Consider the following 20,442-nt stretch of genomic DNA (forward strand, 5'->3'; position numbering starts at 1 on the left):
TCGTGCTATACTGGAAGATCTTCGCTATTGGACGTTACTTCTCTGTGCAAGAAATCCTCATTTCATTTCCTGAAGTTGGGTCCTCTTCGAACAGTCGGCGCTTTCAGTATTTGACAGCGCTTGACCATTTTTCCGACTCTGAAAGGAGTCAAGCTGTGGATTCTGGTTGGTTTGTTAGCTTAATAGCTGCATGCTGAGGAGTTTACGACAGATGAGGGATAGTTTGGTTGATCCTGGTAGGCAAAAGGCGGAGAAAGTACAAGGAGGTGTCAGATGCCTCACTCTCCTTTGCAGAATTGTTCATGGAAAGAAATTAGCAGTGATGTCCTTTGTTCCAGATGAATATCCATCTGGGATAAATGATTTCCATATTCACTTTTGGATGTGGTTGTTGCATGGGGACACAAGAATTCACCTGTGAAATACAGCAGACAAAGAAGGAAAATCTTAAGCACTGATTGAAGGTCAAACAGTTATTTTTTAGGGTTGTATGTAGATGTTTTTTTCCATTTATCACAGGCAGAAATGTAATGCTCACATTTTACACCCCAACAAGGTTAACAACCAGCTATTTATTCTTGAAACATGCATTTCTATAAGACTTATGCAACCCAGATTCCAAAAAAGTTGGGACGCCTAGTAAAACGTAAATAAAGACAGAATGTAAACAAACTGTGTTCATCAGCAACAGTTTCACAGCGTTCCTGAGGCCACGTAGTAACAGCCTTTATACCATCATGTGTTCACAAAGTGGTGAACCTCGCTCCGTCCTGGCTTGTGAATGACTGAGCCTTTCCAGGATGCTCCTTTTATACCCAATCATGATACTATCACCTGTTACCAATCAACCCATTAACCTGTGGAATGACCCAAACAGGTGTTTTGGGAGCATTCATCAGCTTTCTCAGTCTTTTGTTGCGCCTGTCCAAACTTGTATGAAACATGTTGCTGGCATCAAATTCAGAATAAGCAGATATATATAACATAAAACATTAAATATATTGTCTTTGTACTGTTTCCAGTTGAGTAAATGCCAAAAAGGATAAGCAGATGATCACATTCTGTTTTATTTTTGTTTGACACAGCAGCCCACCTTCTTTAGAATGGTTGTACACATACAGCGTCCTGCATGCTTACCGTCCCATGCGGGGTCAGGTGGCTCACTGTTTCCTCCGGACCACCTGTTTGAGGTGGAGTTCACTCTCTGCTGCCACTATAGGCAGCTCGTTCTTCAGGTGGTACGAGATAAGGTGGCTTATGCTCTCAAATAACATGTCTTTAGTTCTGACCTGTATGGGAGAGATGGGAGGACGTAAGTTGTTGAGTTCACCACAAACAGTACAAACCTCCTATATATTTGTTGTATTAAACAATGCTAAGTCTTCATAGGTGACTTCCTAAAGACCTCCACCACCAGCGTTATATGAGAGTAGTATGAACTTTGATTTGTCTTTGGTGAGCAGCTTTCGATTGTTTGTAGACTCACCACTCCCTCCGGGTCCACCAGCAGTAGGTGTTTTGGCAGGCCACAGTGCATGCCAGTTAGCACATACTGTCCAGGGTTGGTGGTGCTCTCCCGGACCAGGAAGTCTCCATCCCGGACCAGGAGTCTCTCTGCGTCCCGTCTGCTCATGCGGCTGTGGTACCACGTCTCCCTGCGGAGCTGCTCCTCGTTTGGGGCCACAGGGGCTCGGCGGCGTGGGGGGCTAGGCCACTGGTCCTCCAGGACCCGGACACCTCCAGCTGCGGCAGACATACCGGACCCAGCAGCTCCGCCGCAGGCCTCGTGGAGCTTCAGGGCGTCCTCAAAGGGCCCTGCAGGAACAGTGGTATTTCACAGATGCAAGCATGGTCACTCTACAGTACTTTTCAAGTGCAAAAAGTGAGTTTATTTTCCTTATATCTGCCAGAATGTGTCACGCCGATTGTCAGGACTTACTCATGTCAAAGAGGTCCTTTTTGGGACTGTCAGGTGCCCTGGTCCCTCTGTGTCCTTCAGGCCACCGTGAATCCAGGTTTTCCAGACTCTGGGTGTTCACATACTGATGCTCCTCATAATCTCTGCTGCCTGGTTGCTGGCCGTCAGCACACAGGTAACCATCTGATGTCACACCTGATAAACGAAGTTCTCAGTAAACTTCAGACTTATGGCTGGACGTGTGTGAGAGAAATGTTATGTCTTATTTTTTGGCCCCCTCTAGTGGTTGAAATCATCACTTGAAAGGTTCAGGTTTGTCAGACACCACAGTATTTGTAGCTTATGTCTATAAATAAGCTAATACAATTAAACCAGTTGCATTCTGCACTAAAGTGAATGTGTTTCTACACCAGTTGTATTTAGCCTCCAATAAGAAGTCATCTGATTGGTTACAGCGTATGTCACATGGTTTGATTCCCTCGCTCTTCCCTTGTTTGCTCTGTGCCTCTTGACTAGTGACTGTCTAATAAAAGTTTTCACAACATTAAAATTAAATAGAAATTGTTAACTGCTTAGTGTTTATTGCAGATTTCTACCATTAAAGATGTCTGAACCTTTTTCATTATTTCAGTGGTTCCTAACCTGTTTCCTTTTCTATCCTGGAGTAAGCTGACAACTCCTGGCTAGGTGACATATTTTAAAGATGTTTAAATTATATTCATTGCGTAACAATAACAGTACAGTGCAGAGGATCTGGGTGAATTTTGAGCAGATTGTTTCCTGTGAATATTGGATGAGATGAGTCTTCCTGATATTTTTAGGAACTTTAGGTACTTTTTAAAATTTATTTTTATAACCATACATATTCAGTTGACTTCTTTTTTCATAAATTCAGATAAGATTTTTAGCTGCTGAATGACTTATTCATATTGGTTTTTAATAATGCTATAACAATTCAATAAAGCATTTATCCTGAGAAACTGAGACCATTACAGAAATCTGTGGAAACAAATATTCGTGTAGTATGCACTGAATTCCTCCAGACACTTAATAAAAATAATTTGTCAAGATTAGCTATCATAACAATCCAAGTGGAATTCAGAGAATCTTGCGGACAGTCCAAGCCTCCCTCCAATCAAAAAAGACGGCCAACTTGAACCACGAGTCTTGAGCCAAGTCTTTAATCTGCACGCCCATCCTGATTAAAAAGAACCAGGGTGATCTCGAGAAGGGTCCAAACACTGTCTGTGCCAGAATGTGAGCAAAGTGCAGTGATGACCCCACCCGTACCACATTTTCAGAGAGAAAAGCAAACACACTCTCCAAGTCCATCCAAAAAACAATTTTTCCCAGCTGTTATACCTGCATACCGCCACAGGGCGTCTCACCTGAGCTTCCTGTCGTCTCAGTGTCCCAGTGAAGTTCATAGCACAGCTGGCCTGGGGGATAAGATGCTTGCTCCCTCCTAGCTGGTGAGCCCATCTGCGAACCCACACGCACACCAGAAGAGCACATCCTAAATACATTTGTGCCTCCGTACCTGAATGGACAGCTCTCTCATGTCTTGTCCCTGCTTAACATGGTTTTGAGGCACTCTGTTTGAAACATTAGCTACAGCATGTCACCATATGTTTGAACAAGCTGCAGGGAGAGAGCGGTGATTCCTCTAACCCGGTAGGCAACCGAGGAGGCGAGGCTCTTTATCTAATCATATCTGTCTCTGGTAATTTTGGTGCAGGCGCATCAGGGAGACAGCTATGGAGTGTATTTTTATGCTCTGACTGTCAAGTTCCATGTAAACAATACAGGGAAGGAGCAGGAAAACATATCAATCACAGGTTTATGAGGTGGGTAACTCAGAGTTTAGCTTGAGCCTGGCTCGATTAGATAACATTAGATGATAAGGCTGCACGCCACGCTCACGTACTTCCACCTGGTGATTCACCTGTGCTGCTGTCTTGCTCTGTGGTTGGGTGTGGATGTGACCCAGCAGGGCTCCGCTGGGCCTGAGCCTGGAATCCACCACTCCCCCAATAGGAGGCTCCTTCCCTGGGATGCTGTTGTAGTAATCGTGGTCCGAGAAGTCCTCATCCTCCCCCCACATCGGCTCTTCTGTCCTCACAGACCTGAAGAGGGACACAAGTGAAAAGATGTGTTTTCTGCAGGTCCAGACCTTTACAGTGAAAACAGTATAAGTGTTCATAATCAATACCACAACTTCCAGAAGTGAAACAATAATTATGCTGATAATTCTGATTTCATTATTACACTGTGTAGTGATATTAATAGTGAGCATAATGATAAGCGGATCTGGCTTCTCAAATGGATTCAGTCCGATCAGATGACATCTCCACATCCGAAAGTGATCTATAAAATCTGCTAGAGATTTATATAGATCACCAGAGCTGGTGCTGGAGGCAGCAGGAAGGCGTTCATTTGAAACCAGAACAGAAAAAGACTAACAGGCCTGAGCGTCTGCAGCGGCATCAGTGCAACACCTGAGGTTTGCTCGTAGGGGTGAGAAGTGGGGATCAGTGTTATAGGATAGATTCTGAGGTAAGACAAGAACAAACTATCACGTCTCCTTGTCATAAATAACAAAGGAATCTGAGAGTTGCACAGCAGATCAGGTTTTTGTGGTACTGAGCTCTTTTATGCAGGACTCACGGTCAGTATTGATGTCAAAATTAATGCTTTGATAAATAAAGAAGAGCCACCTTCACTTCCTGTGGTTGTCAATTTGTCAAGCCATAAGTTTGGCATATTACCTCTCCACAGACGCCATGGTCTTGGGAGGACTGTGTAGGTACTGTCTGAACTGCAGCTCGAAGGCTTGGCCGATGGTGCTGATGACGCTCTGGGCTAAACCGTCCGAGCACTCCAGAATGTGACACGCTGAAGGAGACAAAAAGGAGAGGCGTTAATCACACTATTTTAAACGCTGTATGATCATTTTGATGTTATTCTTTTTAATGGCTGTGATAATTTGCTCAAAAATATTGGTGATTTATATTCTAAATCAATAAACATAGCATAGGTCATCGTAAGGTCCATTTTCATATCAGGAATTAGGGATGCACGATAATTATCGGCCCGATAGTTAGCGGGCCGATAACAGGAAATTATGACGTCATTCCGATAAGTCCGATATCATGACGAACAGCCCCGATAACATGTGTTTTTGTCAGCACGGCAGTGCCTCGCTCCCACTATGAGCCCAGAATGGCTTGCAGTGAATGCTGCGTTCAAGTGACGTTAGTATAATAAGAAAAACTCTTCTCACTGGGAAAAATCAAGAATACCCCCTCATGCCAGAAAACAACTCGTTAACTTGGTCATAATTTTGCTAGTGGCTGGCTTGAATCAACATTCGCAATATTTCTTCACATGTTACACACAAAAAATAGAAACATGAACTTAAATAGGCCGAAAGAACGACTGGCAAACGAGGGAACGGGGGATTGTACGTTACACCTTGAATGCAACATGCGGTACAGCGTGATTATGAAAACAGAGTTCAGACTTCTTCAAAGTTTCCGAAGGAGACAGTTCGCTGGTTATTCGTAACACATGTTCAAGCGAGTTCCACTAGGAGCGAGAAATGGCACAAGCTTTAATACCTGATCAGTCACCTGAAACATAACCACCGTTTTGACGGAGTTTGGAAAGCGTATAAGGACGCCCGGCCTGCTAAAGACGCTAACGTTAGCAAGCCAGCTGCAAAGAAGCCACCGGGACTTACGCGTCGGCGAGGCTTTCGAAAAGTCCAAGAAATTTGCCAAAGATGACCCACGGGCTCAGGTTATTGAAGATTTAATCATGGACGTGATGGTGCTTGACTTACTATCGACTGCCCTTCTTCAGTTTGTTTACATAGATAAGTCTAAGTAAGGGATCATGTATCTTCCTTCAGGATGACACAGAAGCCCGACGCGACGCTTCTCCGTAGGAAACTGCTCACTATACGTTATCCCGCTTAGGATACGGCTTACTACTAAAGCATTCAATAGTGTGACACAAAATACTGATTAAAACATATTTTATTGATTTAAAATGAGTCTACTCTCGCCTGTGACCGCTCTCACTGCGCAGCGGCTCTGAGAGTAAACGCGTACGTTGCCTAGCAACCGCCTCACTGTGCGCAGGCGGGCAGGCAGGAAAACTTATTACTTTACAGATATTCAGCGAAATCATGTCAAATGTGGAGAAGTGACGGGATATCCCAGACCCGAGAGAGACGTAGCTGGAGACAGTGTTTGGTTTACCGCTATTTTTTCGGACTGATGGATAAAAGTCTTGCATCAGCTGATTTCTGCTTTCAGCGTCAGACATTAAAAAATCTGACTCCAGTTTTGTCTCCACTAAGCAGTCTTTTAGCAGACCAATCGTCCATGCTGTGTTTCTTTTGGTGTTTTTTTCGTGTCTGTCGGCTTCAATCTGGTCAATCTCTGCGTCCTCAAGTCTTTTGTGTCTTAATATCGCTCCTGCTGTCGGTCCAGCGTTGTTCTTTACTTTTCTCGTCTTTTTTGCTGGGGACATCATTCTCCAGCCAAGTGTTTGGTCCTCTCCAAACAAATTAAAAATAATGCACGGAAAATGCTCCATATTTGCCTCTCAAATCAGCTGGCGATGTGTTATTGAGCTTGGTACATTTAGGGATTGCCCCTTTAGTCTGTGACTGTTAGGAACACCGCTGAATTTTCGCGATTGACCAATCAGAATTGAGTATTTAAGAGTGCCGTCTTCTAACTTCTGTCAGTACGATATGCACTGTGCATTATTTTTGTTTTCATTGAGGAATGCACTTTTTCAGTTTGTTTAAATAGAAATGCCGAGCAGACGACAAGGTCTCTCTCGTCGTTTTTGTGTGTCTGACGTCACCGATGTCAGCAGAAAGACTTCCTGTTGCTTCACGAGGAAAGGTCAAATGTCAAAGAGCCGAGGGACAGACACAGGTTGACAGAAGGTGTCGATGGTGAAGTTTCAGAGCGCCGGGCTGCCGCCATGGAAACAACTGAAACATCTCAGCAGATGTTTGATGACTAATAAATGTGGTTCAGAAGTTCATGTTCCCCTCAAGATGAATATTAATAAGTGAATTGATCCTTTTCATCAGCGCCACTATCAGGTCAGTGTTTTAGTGCTTGTTGGTGTTGTTGAGCTCACAGCTGTTTGTTTACCAAACCTGAATGAACAAAGTGAATCTGAGTCAGTTTTTAATTCTGATGTGAAGCTGCAGCGTCCAGAAGGTTTATTTTAACATGTTGGAAAAGAAGCACTTCATTTTTTACTTTGATTACTTGGAGGCAGAGTTACAGAAACAGAAACTGAGCTGTTAGATCAAATGTAAAGAAGTTACAACCACTTCCACCACTTTTCACTTCTGATAAACTGGAAATATTTCATGTTAAACCCTGTTACCGTGGTTACTCAGTGTGATCTGTGATGTCACAGTGTTGTCTGTGATGTCAGTGTGTGATGTCACAGTGTGATGTCACTGTGATTTCACAGTGTGATGTCAGTGCGTGATGTCAGTGTGTGATGTCACTGTGTGATGTCACAGTGTGATGTCACTGTGTGATGTCACCGTGTGATGTCAGTGTGTGATGTCAGTGTGTGATGTCACCGTGTGATGTCAGTGTGTGATGTCACCGTGTGATGTCAGCGTATGATGTCAGTGTGTGATGTGATGTCACAGTGTTGTCTGTGATGTCAGTGTGTGATGTCACAGTGTGATGTCACTGTGATTTCACAGTGTGATGTCAGTGTGTGATGTCAGTGTGTGATGTCAGTGTGTGATGTCACCGTGTGATGTCAGTGGGTGATGTCACCGTGTGATGTCAGTGTGTGATGTCACCATGTGATGTCACCGTGTGATGTCAGTGGGTGATGTCACCGTGTGATGTCACCGTGTGATGTCAGTGTGTGATGTCACCGTGTGATGTCAGTGTGTGATGTCACTGTGTGATGTCAGCGTATGATGTCAGCATGTGATGTGATGTCACAGACAACAGTCTGTGATGTCAGTGTGTGATGTCACTGTGATTTCACAGTCTGTGATGTCAGTGTGTGATGTCAGTGTGTGATGTCATCGTGTGATGTCACCGTGTGATGTCAGTGTGTGATGTCAGTGTGTGATGTCACTGTGATTTCACTGTGTGATGTCAGTGTGTGATGTCACTGTGTGATGTCATCGTGTGATGTCAGTGTGTGATGTCACCGTGTGATGTCACTGTGTGATGTCACCGTGTGATGTCAGTGTGTGATGTCACCGTGTGATGTCAGCGTGTGATGTCAGTGTGTGATGTGATGTCACAGTGTAATGTCAGCGTGTCATGTCACCGTGTGATATCACCGTGTGACATCACTGTGTGATGTCACCGTGTGATGTCAGTGTGTGATGTCACCATGTGATGTCAGTGTGTGATGTGATGTCACAGTGTGATGTCAGTGTGTCATGTCAGTATGTCATGTCAGTGTGTGATCAGACCTGATCAGTCACCTGAAACATAACCAACCCTTGTTTGAATCTAACTTGCGCCAGTGCATTAATCTTCTATGTATATTTATTTTTTGTAAACTTTTGGAATGCACTTTTTCAGTTTGTAATCCTGATGCATGTATTTGCATCATTTCAAGGGGCCTTTATTTTTTATATCAGTAAGTAATGCACCTTATTTAAATTGATGTGAGATATCAAATAGGTTTGTTTGATAGCTTTAAGAACATGTTTGAGAGGCTTACCAATAGTTTTTCATTGGAATAAATAAAATAAAAATAAATATCTCTTCATTTAAAGAGTCAAAACTGATTTTGGTTTTGTTGGTGGTATTGATGTCATGATATCAGGTATATGTGTGTGTTATCGGTTATCGGTATCGGCCTTTAGGAGCTGAAAGTTATCGGTTATCGGTATCGGTTTTAAAAAACAGTTATCGTGCATCCCTATCAGGAATAATTTAATTGGAGAATTATTTTGTAAAAAATATACTATATGTAACTTCTTACAAAAAGTGTGGCATCATAAAACACATCTGATCTGAGTAATCCATGTTTAAGACACAGTCCAGTATTGATGGTTATGAAACAGGCACTGAAGGACCTACCCCTCTGATTCACTGGGTCTTTGGCCACATATGCAACATAATCAGGCGTGTCCTGCAACAGACAGGAGAAAAATTCAATTTGAGCAGATAAATTAGACCTATGTAACTAAATTAAAGCCCTCATTGATTCTCCGGTCATGAGATTGGAAACCAGTAAAATGGAGTCCGGTCAGATATGTGCAGTCTGCAACAGCAACAACAACAACAACAACAACAACAACAACAACAACAACAACAACATGAAGGAGAGGCGGGCGTTAAAGGCTGCACTCACCGTGTCGCCCCCAGAGGCGAATGAGATGGACTGCATGGGATGGTGTGCTATCACCTGAAAGAGACAAGTGGGTGCAAGAAAGGAAGAGGTTTGCCAATATTCTACTTTAACAAGTCATTATTAATTCATATCAATATTAACAACACAAATGGACAAGAAGAAAGGAGGACTGTTTTAATGACGTACAAACCGGAGTTCAAAAGTTGGACTTTTGAAGTGAAACCAAAACTAAAGTGGAGAGTAGCTGTAGTTTTGTGAAACTACACAACCGTTACTGTTCTTCTCAGCGAGCAGGAAATGCCTCTGAACGTCATGTAAACCACTGTGGAGCACTGAAATTCTGTCAGATGTTATGTAAAAATCAATGAACACCACATTTATTTCCACATTTATTTTTGAGGGATTGACACTTAAAGGGGAAATTAATTGATACACATCTTTACTGAAAGTCAAAAACTGAATGAATTCATAAAAATTAAAAATGAAAGTGGTGTTGTGATAGTGTTTGTGGTCACAGAGGTCTCTTCTAATATATCTAAATATATCAGTCTAATCCTTGTACAGATAAATTTAAGGCGGTTTAGCATCATACCTGTCGCGTGGTAGGGATAAGGAGACCAAGACCATCTATGGAAATATTCACTGCAATACTCATGCCTGCAAATCGCAGGTTACTCTTCCCCATGACGGACTGGAGAGCTTTGTTCAGGGCCTACATGAGAGAGAGGAAGACGAGTAGAAGACTTGAGCCCATCTAGTCCTCCAGCAGGGGTAAAATCAGTCATTTTCAACAGCATAATTAAGCATGCAACAAGATTAAAATTTGCTATTAACCTTCTTCCTCCAGGCTCCCTTTCCGCCTGGCACAGCTTCACACAGCCTGTTGATGGCTTCCCTAATTATAGGGATGAAGAAAGGTCAGAGGTCAGACTGTGGTGGGACACACTGGCCACTGAGCAAATGGCTACAAGGACACATTTATTCTGGAACAATCATGTAGATTCCTGTTGACTGTGCACCCAAATGTGGTCACAGCGTGAGGGGTTTTACATGTGAGGCTACAAAACAACTGCTGCATCCCAGAGATGGAAAAACCTGAGGTTAAACATGAACAGAAGCTTTGTGCTCCCTCCCTCGGGCTGAGGTCAGAGGTCACAGACCAATCACAGTTCAAAGATCAAGAAAAGATTTCCAGCAGGTCTGCTCACAACTGCTAAACTAGTTCTTGACAATGGTGCTCGAGGACCTTACAGAAAGAAAGCAATCACCATCGTCTACAGTGTTTATCACACTCAAGTTCAACTCCCTGTCAAATTTGGGAAGAATAAACATCATTTGAGCCAAAAGGGTCTGTGCAGTTCCACATCTTCTGCTCATTCTTTACGGCATCATTATTCACATTTATTTTCCACAGTGCAATTCTTTCTGCAGATTTGTTACCACTTTGCAGTGACGCTGCCATAACTCCTGGGAATGGCTGCCTAATGGGCCTTTAAAGCTCCTGTCCCCTGTGTGTCTGATGGCGGGAGCGAGGCATAAAGTGGATTTGAGGCTGGAGCTCGCGCTCTCGCTGCCAGGGGACAGCGAGGACAGCAGTCAAGAACCCAGCTGCCCCTATCAAGTGGCTCGTAAATATTTAAAAAGCAGCGTCCCGGGCCCCATCTCGAGTAAAGGTCTTCTCAGGGATTTTTGAAAAAACACCACGCTGTTCGAATGACTCATGCTGATGAGAGGGCAACAGGGGAGGAGGAGGAGGAGGAGGGAGATGGGCCGTTGTTGTTGTTTTTCTCTGCAGCCTCGGAATCTGCCCTGCTATAATATGCTGGCCCTCATTATCACGCCGTGACACAGAGAGTGCTGTGGGGAGAGTGCAACTTCTTCAAATCTAAGAGCTGAAGTGCATTTTCGAAATTCTGACAAGCACTGAATGTTGAAGTTGTGGTTTTTTCAGGAGTAAATTAGCTTGTGTACAAGCCGTCAAGGTGAAAAAAGGCCAACTTAAAATACATAATAGAGACTCTGACTTTAAAATGCTGGTTTTGAATCCAGCAGCAATTAACATATGCTCAAAAAGTTGGTCAGATTGATTAAGACAGTCACTGACTTTTGTGTTGTGGGACAGATGGCCGCTTCCATCTTCCCCAAGGAATCAAAGGCCCGAGGCTCGTTTCATTAGCATCACGGGAACATTTGGAAGTGCAGCACGTTTTAAAGCGGCCACTGATAAATTACCTCACACGTGCTGCTGAATGGAAAAGGCTGCAGTGAATTAAACTAAGGGCAAACATGCTGAAAATCAAATAACCCCATGGATGCAAAATCAAGACACATTCGTCATCAGTGCTCTAAAACAGCGATGACTGAACTGATGTCGTGCAATCAGTCATGCTAACACGGCCTGCTGTCGTCTGCTTGTGTTCAGTACGGCTTCTCCCTTTGCTAATGTTTTGTTTTGCTGTTTTGTTTTGAACTCTCCTCCTCCTCCTCCTCAAGAAGTTACAACCGCAGACATTATCCAGCACGGCGCGTTCATGGGGACCACTGCAGCTTTCCACAGTCATTAGCAAACATCATCAATAATGGATCTCCCTCTCTATCACTCCATCTCTGCTGCCTCCTCCCCCTGCACTTAAGCCTTGGATGCAGGGTGGGCTCCGATTACTGCCGATCGATCGTGGAGGAGAGAGAGGAGGGTGAGACACAGAGGGGGAGCGGGGGCATCGGGGGAGCACACTTCTCCCGTGAGGCTTGCAAAGGACACTGCTTTTATAACAATAGCACCACATGTAGGGCATAAAAACACACAGACATGCTGAGGCCCTGGGGAATAGTTTCATACATAGCATATCATGACCTATCCTGCTACTGAGCACATGTACAGTAGATTTTGCTCGCCTCTTAACTGGGACACACAACACTGCAGTGCTGCCCTTGTGCAAACCCTTGTGACTTCAGCTTTGATTCACATGTTTTATACTTGCATTGGCATTACATCTCCACTGCAACTGGCTGAGTTTAGCAAAATAAACTACAAGAATTTAAAAATTGTGTTGCTGTCAGAGAAGCAAGAATGAAGTTTTTCTACATTTCCTGCAAAATTTGCTGTTTTAAACAATAAGCTACAGGTGTGACTCTGTTTATCTATCATTCCACATGTCACATTGACTTAATATGAAAATAAAACCATACTCTAACTAACAGCCCAGAGCTGACACACCGCTGGTAGTAGTTTGATATCATAGTCATCTCATACATGTTGGATCAAATTCTCCTGACTCACCACAAACAACAAAGGCGGCCACCGGCTTACCTTGTCACCTGAGTCCGTGTGTTGAAGTCCAGGGAGCGCATTGATCTTAATACTTCAATGCAGCCCATGTACTGCAAAAAGAAACAAACCAAACAGAGACATGGGGGTTAAAACATGGCAGTGGACAGATTTTGGTCAAGATTAGAAGCTCCTTTCAATGTAATTATGAACTTGTCATGTGCAGTGCTGTAAATGCAACAGTTTAAAAGAAAATAGAGATTAGGTATCTTAGAAATGTAGGATAACTTGAAAAATAAACGCTGCAAAAATAAAAGGACATTAACATATATAATGAATAAGTATGTTTGAAATATATCATTTAAAACATATATAGCAAACATTACATTTGGAGTTAAACTTCAAAACAGTATGTTAGTGTGACATTCCCAGAGAATATAATATCTAATCCTCAATTCTAAGTATGACTATTTCCAACAGTGCTTCAACTCAAATCCACATAGAGGCCATTAAACTGTACTCCAGTGGGGAGCAGCCAGCTGAGCAGCTTCCTAATGGCTGTCAGGTTGAGGTGCTAATGGCACCTTGACTAGATTAGCAGCACTAAGAGCTCCAAATCATGGACAAACTGCAGCTTCTTCGGCCTCTGGGGGAAGCCACGAGTGTGAGAGCGTTTGTGTACACAATCAATATATGTGAGGGTGTCCCATACTTATTTGCATAATTGCGAGGTTTACGTGAAAAGATGGAGCTGTGAGTGACATCTGTGGAACATCCTCATAATGAAAACTAACCCTGTGACTTTGAGTTAAATGTGAGCATCGTTTGTGAAATTATAAGTGACCGATCCTGCTGTTTTTCAGCTGCTCGAAAAAAGACTCCTCATACAAGATCTCATCTCAAACCTCGTGCAAAATTCAGTGGTGCAAAACGCCGCAGCAAATACACAAGCTCGTGAAACTAATTCAGTGCTACATAATTTACGTGATCTCTGTCCTGCAGCACTTTGGCTCAGTCAATGTCATATGTAGCGCAATTTCCAGGATTGTCTGTGATTGCAACAGACAGCAGACAGACAACGCAGCAGCCATACAAACAAACAGAGAGGCAGACAGATAGCAACCTTTGAGCCTGAGAGCTTAATGAGCTTTCTAACCAGATTTGGAGATGGGGGGGAAGTCTTCCATCAAGAAAATTATTTCTCTCTTTTTTCTTTCCCTCTCTCTGCCAATGCCTCCATTGTCACACACTCATGTGCTGATACAACGCATCCTCTCTTCTATCACCCTATCTGCACTCCTCTCCTTTTGGCCAATCCTCTAACACGCTCTTCCTTGGACTGCAGGGACACTGACTTTCCATCCAAGAAGCATTCCTCAGAAATTTAATAATCCCAGCCTTCAAACTTTGTTGCATCGCGGCTGCCTTCTTCGAGATAAATCCTCGATAGTGGTTTTATTGTTTATCAATGTAGAAAACGTCCTGAGCCCATCTCATTGTCTAATATGTTTTCATTTTACCATTACGGCAAGGCAAGGTCAAGAAGCATGCAAGCTGTGTAACGAGGGATGGGCAGATGATGGACAGATACTGAGGACAGCTGGATGTTAACAAACAGTAACTGGATTGGGTTTGTTTTTAAGTTCAGTACATACAGTCCTGCTTTGTTTGTAATGCAATCTTATGAATGGTAACGCTAATGCACATTTTTCAAGTTCCTTCTAATTTCATGCTTCTGTGCAGCGCTCACAGCAGATTTTAGACTACAAAATATAGTTGTTGCACCACCTTTTTGGAAAATGCACCAGTAGCAACAAAAACTAACATTACAGATGTTCATAATTTCACAGAGAAATACATCACATCAGACTTTAAGGGGATAGCTGCCTGGTTTTAATATAGCTCTCTAAATGGTGGCTGCTTTGGCAGCTGCAGTGCTTTGTTTGACGGTTGCTGCAGTGTCCTGGCTGTCAAAGATGGCAGATGCAGGCCAGACACAGAGCCTGACAAAGAGAAAGTGTAAAGGAGGAAACCAATAGGCTACTAAGAATCATATCTGTGTGTTTCCCAGCAGAGGAGTGTCTGTGTGTGATTGAGAGAGAGAGAGAGAGAGAGAGAGAGAAGCATTGAAACAGATAGAGGGAGAGAGAGCTGTGCACCGTGGTAGCTATGCTGATTAAAAATGGCATAGCACAGCAGAAATCTACTGTCACTTTGACACTAACACATGCAGCAAGTACTCCTCCCTGCACAGAGTCACCACTGAATTGCATGTACAGCCCTGCTTTAGCTGTCCTGAAATGCATCTCAAACGTTAGCCTGCACAGATCATCTAAAATGATCGCGGCACACCTTCAGAGAAGCTGTTAAAAGCTTGTTGACTGAGATATCAATCAGATATTAGAGCAGCACTTGTTATGAATCTCAGAAAGCCCTGCGTGGTGGTGAGAGCTCGTACGCACTCATCATTGGACCCCTCCCATACCCCTTCAACATCACATGATGCAAATGACTGTGATTAACTGTAATTGAATATAGGAATGAATGGTGCCTGTATAATGCCATTAGAAAGTGTGCTTGGGCCCCGGACTGGGCTAATCAAGAGCCACGCCATTAGTTTGAGGAGGAGGGGAGGCGTGGGGGGATCGCTGAGGTTAGATCATTGACATTGACGTCAAGCAGTCTGCTTGGGATGGTAACCCTTTGTAAACACAAATCACAAGCACATACAGACAAAGATTCCTCTTGAGAGGACAAAACTGCCTTTTTAATCAAGAATCACTCATGTCTCTCTGGGACACTTCTTCATGCAGCCTGAGCTTATTTTCAATAAAACATAAAGCGCTGGAGTACTCTTTGCCATTCAAGCAGTCTATAATGATACTAACTATGATAAAGATTGGGATTCACTCTGCTGAGGGATTGTAAATCACATTTTATGGATAAAATCATTGCACACATGAATGTAAACAATCCCAAAAACCACACAAAGAACACCACTCCCATAAGCTTACAGTGGGCGCTCACAAGCAAACACAGGTTACATGCACTATAAATACAGATGGGCATTGTTTTAAAGTGTAGTATATTATGCATACAACCTACGATAAACAGTGCAGCAAAATAATGATGCCGGCTCCAGTCTGCGTACATAATTTCATGGTTTATCTTCCTCCACCCTGACGCCTGTGTGCTATCCTGACGCAGTCTCCCTACCAGCCACACCAAGCCATCTATCTGGATTAAATTATGTATTCCCCAGCCCTCGCCACATGAGCTGCATAACAAACTGCCTGATGCTGTGGTGTCCTTTTGTTTCCCACCCAGATAGACCAACCTTTCAATGGGGTCATTAATATTATGTGGGTCATTGGCTCCTGTGAGTAGCTAATTAATATCTGAGCACTGTACACACTTTCAAAACAAATCCTAAATTAGGTGGATGTGCCTTCCCAATGGTTATACAAGTATGCATTACAAACACATTCCCACTGACTCACCCTGACAATATAAGAGGCCCCTGGTCCTGCAATCTTCTTGTCAGGGTGCAGCCAGCCTTGAGAGGGCTTGTGGATGAAGCTACCCTTCTGGTTGAAGTCCTCTCCCCCCAGCCACATGCCTTCCACCCTTGTCCTGCGGTTCATTCCTGACCTGGAGCTGCTGGATCCCCCGGGGCTCGCCATGGCCTCTGTGGCCCCAAATCCGTGGCCCCCCGGGCTGGCAGAGTTTGCTGCTGTAACCACCCTCTGCCCTCGAATGGCCTGCAAGGAACAGGGGCTGACACAAACAGGGTCACAGGAGTTAAGCACCGCCGCGAGACTGGCCACAGGGCCGCTGGCTGTGGTCGCACCACTGGCCCTCTGTGATGATGAAGAAAGGGAGGCCTGGGAAGGAGCTTCTGCTGCCTTTCCCGAGTCCTTGCTGGAGCTGGAGCTGGAGCTGGAGTTGGACGGGCTCCGGCTGAGCAGGGAGTTGGAGAACTTCCACTGGGGCATCTTAGGGATGAGCATGCAGAAGGTAGTGGTGGCATCCTGTTCTCCATCCAGGCCAGGGGAGTCAGCCAGGGCTGCAGCCCCAGCAGGGTTAGATGATCTGGCAGCGGGGTCCAGAGGAGGCAGGGGAGGCAGAGGAAGGCTCGGGGTGGAGGAAGGGACCACCGGTGTGGCCACAACTTTGCCGCTCATGGCTAGGCTCTGCATCAGGTCGTCGGAGGAGGTCACAGACTCGTTGCGAAAGCGGCCATACTTTGGCTTAAGGAGCATGCCCGGAGGAGCCGCCTGAAGCAGGAGCTGAGAGGGGGGATAACTGCCAGAGGATGGGGGGGAAGGGGGGCAGGGAGGGGGAAGGGGAAAGGGGAGGGGGGAGAGGTTTAATGGAAAAAGGGGAGAAAACTAGAGAGAAAATCTTCCAGGTGTAGTCCTATATCCTTGTCATGTGAATGTTGTCTGGTCCTCTCCCGTTCACACACAGGCACACACACTGTCCCACACTCATGCCACTCTCCTCTCTGTCTGAGCTGGCCTGCTTCCTCTCACTCCCTCAGGCAAGCTCGCTCTATGCTCCCAGTCGCTCCCTCTCTCTCTTTGGATGATGTCATTGGGTCTATTAGCCCTGCCCTGCCCGGCTGCTCTCAGACTGTATTAGCTAAAACACATCTGCCTGAACCACACACACACACACACACACACACACACACATATTCACACCCTGCAGAGCATTTTATTTTTTCCTGAATAAAGGAGATTCTTCAAATGAATGTGCAATGTGTCCATGCACGTTGCCTTTAGGCCAGGTTAGCAGCAATATTTCAAAGCTCTCAAAAAATGAACAATGCTATCAATGAATATTGCGGCAAACAAATAAAAATACATATTAAGGTTATAGATGAGATTATATTACTCTGGGTTACTCTAAGCAACACTCATTTGAAGAATAAGCAAGCATTCATTGGTTCCAGCGAGGAAGCAGTATTTGGCATATATTTGTCCCCAGTATCAATATATTTTGTATCTGTCAGTATATTTTGCTAATTTCTAATAAGCATCCTATAATTAGTGTCAGTAAAGGAATGCTATTATAGCTAGTCTAGAAAGCTCAAAATGCAAACAAGAATGTTGTATGGAACATGCACAAAAACACAACTTACTACAGCGATACCCATTAATAGGATGATATTGAAATACAAAATAAAAACATTAACTAAGACATTGATTGTCATTGTGCGGCAAGACCAGCACGAGTCTCATCCAATTAGTTAAAGTGTATTTTGTGAGTTGATGTGTGTGTGGGGGGATGCGTAACTCCATTTGTCCTGACGATAGACAAAAATTTAACAGAGGCAACAATGCAGCCACACTCATAAGGGACTCAGTGTGTGAAAACATCCACCCAATCCCATCTGTCTGAATTCTGTTCTCAGCCTCCCTCCCAGCCGCCTCCCTGGAGAGCAATCAACCATCTCAGCACGATCCTTTCAGCTCCTCACATTGTCCCCTCCCATTCTTTTCCATTCCTCATTCTCAGGCACATCATTTCCACTCTGTTTTCTTCACTATTTTGCACTCAGAATTGCGTTTTCCCATCTTATACGGAGGCACTATAAGGTGTGCATCAGCAGTCAGGATTCTCAGAGTGAAAAGTGGGTTAAGATGGTATGTGCACCATGCAACTTTTTTTTCTGTCTTTTTGTGGCAGTTGGATCGTGCACACTGGCGGGAGCGAATTAAGGGTATTAAAAAAATAGATTGGATTAGACTTTATTGATCTCAAAATGGAGAAATTCATTTCACAATGGAGAAAATCACTAAAAAAAAAGCTCAATATATTTCATCACGTTGGGCACGAGCCACCATACCCACAGAGGTTGTTCAGTTAGGGGTAATAAGAGAAAGAAAGGTGTCAATAAATGCTAAAAGAACAGATCAAGAAGCTGTGGTGGTTAAAAACAAGCATCTGCTAATACACACAGATGTGAGCGATTTCTGCATTGATTGTGAGACAAGAGTCAGGGTCACCTGTTACGCAAAAAGAGGGTTACTGAACTGATTAATAATGCCACCTACACACACAAGGAAAGGCTGATTATGTCCCTGTCAACTGCTTAAATTCAATAAAGCAAGCAATTTATTTTGTGCCATAATCAGTTTGGACAAAATGCGACTGAAGAACAAGACACAGTAAACAATGATTATCTTAAACAAACAAGGATTCTGCAACATTTATCAAGTACAAGTTATTTCGAAAGGCATCACAGGCCAGATGCTTACCTATATGTCAACCTCTGAGGACAAAGAGGATGAAAATAAGATCCAGCCCAATGAACTTCCAATGTCTTTTATCAGAGGTGAATACTTCAACGAGCATATATAAAGGAGCTGCAGCTATGGTTGAATAACAGAATAATTCAATGTCACTAGTCCTGATTACGACACACCATATACACTGACAGATCCCCGCACACACAAACAAACCACCATCAGAAACACCATGACACCACCACCACTGCCATCCCACCTTCTTCCAAACAGCCAATCAGTTGTGGTCTGTCTGCTATAACTTGTTAGCATAATAAGTTACTGATAAACTAGATGGAATCAACGCATGTTGACAGATGCACAAAAAAATGGCCTTCCTCACTGCGTACTGTCCCCTTTTCTGTCAAAAAACAAACAACTGGTCAGGCAACACACTCTTCACAAAAGCTGAACAGGTATGGAGCCATTATTACCTCGAACCAAACTGAATAAAAGTATTTTTACACTAATATGTAATCATTTAAAGATGGCACAGGGTTTAATTCCCACAAATAACAATAGAGTACTTCACTGCATCTGATGTTACACTACAGGTTCAATCACTCAGTTCTACTGTGATTCTCTGTAAGTAAGGAGTTAACATATTTACCTCCTGACTTTGGTAGTGCAGATACAAGTGGAACAAACCATGCTGTGAATACACCACCACTCATTAGCAGACATTACCTTGACAACAGCGGTTACAACTAAGAACAACACAGGTTACTTGGAACACAGAATCCTCAAACTATACCATTTGGTTAAAATGTAAAGGAAGAGTTTATTTTCAATGCACTTACAAATCATTGACTGAGAAAAATCCCACATTTATGCAAAGAGAGAAAATGTAGGAGGTGACTGATGCATTACTCAGTGTTTAGCCTATTATGATGTATCTATCAAGAATATGATCTATTAAGTCAATGTAAATATATCAAATAGAAATAAGTGTGATCTATTTTTATAGTAAATATATAATAAGACATAATAAAAGTATGATTCAGAAAATATTAAGTGACAAGACAAATTCCCCAGAACAGCAATTACGAACAATGTTAAATAGCACATATAATACATATCTGCAATAATAATATTTTGGTCTCTTAAGAGCAAGTGTGGTCAGGCAAATATATATAGTTTTATATACTGCTGCAAATATGCAAACAGAACAAAAGTTATATTTAACAATTCGGTAGGAAAAATAAAGGGAAAGTGGAGTAACAGCAGTAGCAAAGAGGCCTACAGTAATAGCAGGTGGAACAATATCATTAATGATGACAACTAGTAAAACAAATGTTTTGTGGTTGCAACATACGTGTGAATTAACTGTCAGTACATCAGCTAAAAAAACATAGACGCTCCCTCATGATTTTTATTTTTGAAGTGGAATTCAGCACCACCGGAAGACTTTTTGAGAACGCTGTTGCTACGCCTCCTCGCGCACCGCGGTGACAAGGGCAGGCGGAGCCGATACGTAGCGGAGGGAATGAAGAGATGAAGAACGCTCACTGAGCTCCTTTTCGCTTTCACACAATCCTTTGCGAAAGAAGGCAATCGTTTCAAACACAAGTGATAACCTCCGT

The 20,442-nt window shown here is 43.4% G+C and overlaps 1 protein-coding gene across 1 annotated transcript; it reads right to left on the bottom strand.

The window, feature by feature from the left end:
* Window positions 1–283: 283 nt before the first annotated feature.
* Window positions 284–16,828, bottom strand: shc2 (SHC (Src homology 2 domain containing) transforming protein 2). Its single transcript, XM_041935713.1, has 13 exons — window positions 16,067–16,828; window positions 12,609–12,679; window positions 10,133–10,193; window positions 9,891–10,010; window positions 9,299–9,352; window positions 9,025–9,076; window positions 4,687–4,813; window positions 3,864–4,044; window positions 3,307–3,400; window positions 1,940–2,113; window positions 1,487–1,815; window positions 1,138–1,289; window positions 284–415 (listed from the first exon to the last, which is right to left on the bottom strand). Exons 1-12 carry the CDS (start codon window positions 16,826–16,828, stop codon window positions 1,161–1,163), a joined length of 2,154 nt encoding a protein of 717 aa, XP_041791647.1. The 3' UTR covers window positions 284–415; window positions 1,138–1,160.
* Between the last annotated feature and the right edge of the window lie 3,614 nt (window positions 16,829–20,442).

The sequence above is a fragment of the Chelmon rostratus genome, chromosome 4 (genome assembly GCF_017976325.1).
Source record: "Chelmon rostratus isolate fCheRos1 chromosome 4, fCheRos1.pri, whole genome shotgun sequence".
In the NCBI taxonomy this organism is placed as follows: Eukaryota; Metazoa; Chordata; class Actinopteri; order Chaetodontiformes; family Chaetodontidae; genus Chelmon; species Chelmon rostratus.

Coding starts and splice junctions, on each gene's coding strand:
- shc2 (XM_041935713.1), bottom strand. CDS start 16,828: ATGCTCCTTAAGCCAAAGTATGGCCGCTTTCGCAACGAGTCTGTGACC. Junction 4,814..9,024: donor AGACCCAGTGAATCAGAGGG/GTAGGTCCTTCA, acceptor TGTCTCCTTCAG/CGTGTCACATTCTGGAGTGC. Junction 1,290..1,486: donor TGGTGGACCCGGAGGGAGTG/GTGAGTCTACAA, acceptor TCTCCCATACAG/GTCAGAACTAAAGACATGTT.